Source organism: Lipotes vexillifer, unplaced genomic scaffold, assembly GCF_000442215.2.
Source record: "Lipotes vexillifer unplaced genomic scaffold, Lipotes_vexillifer_v1.1 scaffold763, whole genome shotgun sequence".
NCBI classification, from domain to species: Eukaryota; Metazoa; Chordata; class Mammalia; order Artiodactyla; family Lipotidae; genus Lipotes; species Lipotes vexillifer.
Window position 1 is genome coordinate 5,356,725 of NW_006770909.1, and position 5,087 is coordinate 5,361,811.

The window sequence follows — 5,087 nt, forward strand, 5'->3', positions numbered from 1 at the left end:
ATCCCCCAGCAAGGATAATATTGGAGAAAAAGGAATTCCTCAGATCTGTATCACATTTCATTATGCTGCTGAAGCACATCTTATCAATGCCAGGGGTCTCAAGATGCATGAGACTTGGAGAGAAGAGGGCCTCTGGACAATGAAAGAGCTGGTCATGGAGTTTGATTGTCTTCCCATCAGGTAGTTGGTAAACCTTCTCTATACAATCAGCTTTCTTGGCCTTTTCCTCTTCAAAGTTCATTGCCACATAACAATAGTTTTCCTTAATGTCTGTGACAATCTTTCTGTCTGAAGCACTAAGCAGCATGATGCCGTGCTCCTTCAACAGCATCATAAGGTAGTTGGTGAGGTCAAGACCTGCCAGATCTAGCTGCTGGACACTTTGAGGCAGACAGTAACCCTCAAAGATGGGTACACACTGGGTAACCCCAGCACCTGAATTCAGCACAAAGCCAGTTGTGAAGCCAGCAGCAAAGAGAGCTAGCACCCCCTGGATGGACATATAGAAGGCAGGAACCTCCAGATGCTCAAAAAACACTTCAGTGACCCGTTGCCGGTTGGCCAGTGGGTTCAGCGCTGACTCTGTAATCAAGACTGGGCCATCACAAGGCTTTAGCTTCAGGTTATCGTCATAGATATGCTTCCACATGATCTCCATGTCCCCCCAGCAAGTAATGAGACCACGCTCCACTGGGTAGCTGTAGGAAAAGCAATAAGATAAATGGCAGCTTTAAATTTTTCCAGTGTCTACTCTCTTCAAACATGGGTTAATCCCCATATCTATTACCAGTAGCACTTTATGGGCAGTGCCCGCCAGAGCCTCTCAGAGATGGTAACTGACAGCAAAAGATAGCCCAGCTACCTTCCTCTGCAATTTTTGTTGCTTTCCATCTTGCCTGCCTCTTTGGAATACCCTTTTTGACTTTAAAAATATATATAGGGAAATCTTCAGTTTTAATATCAGTTAGTTGAAAACAAATAGCCCAGAAGACAAAGGTACCTTGAATTAACATTCCTAAATGAACTTGTATTTTATGAACGATAACTGTGTACGTTTGAATACATTTGAATAGATACAGCGAGCAAGTAATGTTCACTCTTTAGGTATGTGGTACCCTCAGAGATTTGCGGCTCGAGCGTCTGCAATAATGATAGCTGGCAGAGACTTTCCTGTTCCTCACTTCTTATCCTTTCTGTCAGTGTTGGGCCTCTCCTCTGGGGTCCCCCTACTTTGCCTCCACGCGGATCCTGCCCGCCGGGAGAAGGCGGTACCTGGTGGAAAGTGAGCTTCTTCGCTGCTGCGCTTGGTCTCCCACGCACACTTCCTGCGCTCCCTCTGCCCCCCAGGTCTGGCCTTTGGCACGGCCTATAAAGTTCGGGTAGACGAACTGGGGCTCCCGGGACCCAGCCAGGCCCGCCTTGATCACTCCTGAGCCGTTGTCGATCACCACCGGTAGCTGGTAGTAGCTCATGACGCCGCCGCCTCCTGTCGCCCGGCCGCTCGGGCTGCCCTGGCTGCGGGCTAGGCGGGGAGCGCGGAAAGTGATGTGCCGGTCAGACGACCTGGAACGCCGCGTCATAGAGACCCCGGCATGGCCCCGCGGGGCCTGAGCCGGGCTGGTGGGAGCCGGGGGCCGGGGGGGGGGGGGGGGGAAGGATTTTGTGGGTGGGGAGGCGGGGGGGAGTCCCAGGCCGGGGACTCAATGGATACAAGGTGCACTCTAAAGTGCTACCCACGATTGCGTCTCACCCGGGTTGGACCACTCCTCACCCCCTTGGAATCCGGGAATACCAATATCAGGAAAATCTGACTTTCTTCCCAGAAAGCTAGATAAAAATCTAACCCTTCACAAGAGGCTTTCTCTAATACCTCGATGAGCCATAAAAACAGTTTTATTTCTCAACCTCATTACATTCTGGTTAATAGATGTCTGTCCAAGGGCCTGTGGGAAGCTCTGAAATGCGCCCTCGAAACTGGAAAAAGGTGGAGAGATTTGACAGGGTAAAGTGTCGTAGCAGGGGAGGTACGGTTCATGCTTTTGAACTTCTGAAAATAGAATTTCGTCAACTTGTAAAAAGAGAAAGGGAAAAAAGTGCTAGGACTTAAAGTGGGTTTTAAATACTTTTATTATTATTTCTATATATTCTGGGCAGTACTTTGTTTTGTTTCTTTCCTCGTGTTTTCTAAGCAAAATGTACTCAAAACCAAAAAAGTATAATCTCACTTTAAAATTTTTTAAGCAATCGCATCAGGTTACCCACCCCACACCCCCGCCCCCGGTGTAATATGGAAGCTCATTCTCATTCCCTAAAAATTCTTGATTTTTAGGCCTAAGGATGTGTCTGCCTCTTTGCAGGAAAAACGATATTCCTTAGGTCATATGAAGCTCAGGCTTAGAAAAATTTATTCATGCTGCGTGCCAAAAAAGTGCATCTTGATGTCTGATTTTCTTTTTTAACCTCTTCAATTTTGCACACCCTCTAGAAGATTTTAAAACAAGTGCCGTCTAAAACAAGTACAGAGCAGAGGAGGAAATTCAAAAGCTAACGACACGTCCCTCCACCAGAGGCTGAAAGGATCGCTTTCTCGCTAGTTAAGTAACAGCTAGGGAGTTTGGTGCTGCGCGGAGCTGCGCCCCGCTGCGGGAGCCGGGACTCCGGGATTCGCGTGCGGCCAGCCCTTCCTAGCCCGACAAAGCCCCGAAACTCATCCGGGATTCTCAACAGAGTAACGCGAAGAAAAGAAACTAATATAACACTTCCTTTCCGTAGAAGAAAGTAAACTGCAAAAAAGTGCAACCAACGGGTGCCTGGTTTCTAACTAGGGGCTTTGCAAAAAGTGTATGCAAATTCCAACTTTTGAAATGGTAGTACTGTCCAACTGGACATACGGTTATTTTTCCTTTTTTTTTTTTTTTTTTGGTTTCATTGTTCTTTCTATTAAAAGTTACGCTGACCCTACCTTTAAGCGCTCGTGAACTACACGCTACAACAGCGATATCAAAGACTTTCTCAGCAGTTGCTGGCAGATGGGTTTCCGTAGTGTAGTGGTTATCACGTTCGCCTAACACGCGAAAGGTCCCCGGTTCGAAACCGGGCGGAAACAGTTTACTCCTTTTTCCCCTGTTCCCGTCCACTTATTTAACAGCGTCTTATGATGCTCCTTATGTTTGCCCACTTACTTAACAGGGTCTTGTGATGATCCTTATGTTTGCTTTTTATATTTTTTAACATCTTTATCGGACTATAAGTGCTTTACAATGTTGTGTTAGTTTCTGCTGTATAATAACGTGAATCAACTATATGCATACGTACATCCCCATATCCCCTCCCTCTTGCGTTTCCCTCCCACCCTCCCTATCCCAACCCTCTAGGTGGTCACAAAGCACTGAGCTGATCTCCCTGTGCTATGCAGCTGCTTCCCATTTGCTATCTACTTTACATTTGGGAGTGTGTATATGTCAGTGCTACTCTCTCAATTCGTCCCAGCTTACCCTTCCCCACCCCTGTGTCCTCAAGTCCATTCTCTATGTCTGCGTGTTTATACCTGTGCTGCACCTAGGTTCATCAGAACATTTTTTTTTTTAGATTCCATATATGTGTTAGCATACGGTATTTGTTTTTCTCTTTCTGACTTACTTCACTCTGTATGACAGACTCTAGGTCCATCCACCTCACTGCAAATAACTCAATTTTGTTTCTTTTTATGGCTGAATAATATTCCATTGTATATATGTGCCACATCTTCTTTATCCATTCATCTGTCAATGGACACTTAGGTTCCTTCCATGTCCTGGCTATTGTAAGTAGTGCTGCAATGAACATTGTGGTACATGACTCATTCTGAATTACGGTTTTCTCAGGGTATATGCCCAGTAGTGGGATTGCTCGGTCATATGGTAGTTCTATTTTTAGTTTTTTAAGGAACCTCCATATTGTTCTCTATAGTGGCTGTATCAATTTACATTCCCACCAACAGTGAAAGAGGGTTCCCTTTTCTCCATACCCCCTACAGCATTTGTAGATTTTTTGATGATGGCCATTCTGACTTGTGTGAGGTGATACCTAATTGTAGTTTTGATTTGCATTTCTCTAATGATTAGTGATGTTGAGCAACCTTTCATGTGTTTGTTGGCAATCTGTATATCTTCTTTGGAGAAATGTCTGTTTAGGTCTTCTGCCCATTTTTGGATTGGGTTATGTTGGCTTTTTAAAAAACATAATCCTGATAGTAATTTGCACTTCCTTGGGAATTTGAACTTTCAACTTGGATGTTATTTTACTTGTTCACCAAATGTTTTTTTTATTAACAGCTTGCACATGGAAGAAGTGTTTCAGACTTTAAAAAAAGGTTATAAAACTCACAAACTGATACTGAAAAAATAATATAATGTACAGCCTAGTAAGAGTAATCAAACACCGTGTTAAAAATAAGCTCTGTTGCCCCCAGCACTCTTTGTCTTACAAGTCATTTGGTTTTCCATTAGTTTTCCCCCTGAGATTGCTGATTTCTCTAAACGCCAGAGACCATGTTTTATGCTTTTTCCGTATTCTTAGTATCTGACACCTAGTAGAGACAAATATTTATGAATTAATAAATTACTGAAAAGGATTGACAAAAATAAAGTGGAATCAGAAAAAAATTATATTCATAAAAATGAAATCAAGAAAGAACCAGCCTCATTTTTTTTTTCTTATAAACCTAACGGTTGTGGGTTTTTTCACAAACATGATTCTTACCGGGAAGAAAGAATTTACAAAGAGAGCAAACAGAATCTAGTTGTAAAAAATCTCAAGAGAGAAAAGAACAAATTCAAGTTGAGACTGTCCTTTAATATAAAATCACGAGTAAATTTCCTGTGGTCCTGACACTTTTTTTTTAGTTGGAGTATAGCTGCTTTACAATGTTTTGTTAGTTTCTACAGTACAACGAAGTGAATCAGCTACTTGAATCAGGATATATACATATATCCCCCCCTCCCTTGGACCTCCCTCCCACCCCACCCCCCAATCCCACCCATCTAGGTCATCACAGAGCACCGAGCTGAGCTCCCTGTGCTACAACTTTTTTTTTTTTTTTTCATCTT

General features: G+C 43.6%; 1 protein-coding gene and 1 non-coding gene across 2 annotated transcripts in view; one reads left to right on the top strand and one right to left on the bottom strand.

Annotated features, from left to right (window-relative positions):
- The window catches only part of ACTRT3 (actin related protein T3), a 1,924-nt gene extending 413 nt beyond the window's left edge, over positions 1-1,511 (bottom strand). Inside the window, 2 exon segments of the mRNA XM_007446431.1 lie at positions 1-698; positions 1,273-1,511. The exon segment at positions 1-698 is cut by the window's left edge and continues 2 nt beyond it. Coding sequence (XP_007446493.1) covers positions 1-698; positions 1,273-1,472 — 898 coding nt within the window. The 5' untranslated portion in view covers positions 1,473-1,511.
- A 1,522-nt stretch (positions 1,512-3,033) lies between these two features.
- On the top strand, positions 3,034-3,106 carry TRNAV-AAC (transfer RNA valine (anticodon AAC)). Its single transcript has one exon. It is a non-coding gene; the product is annotated as a tRNA-Val (tRNA).
- Positions 3,107-5,087: the final 1,981 nt, after the last annotated feature.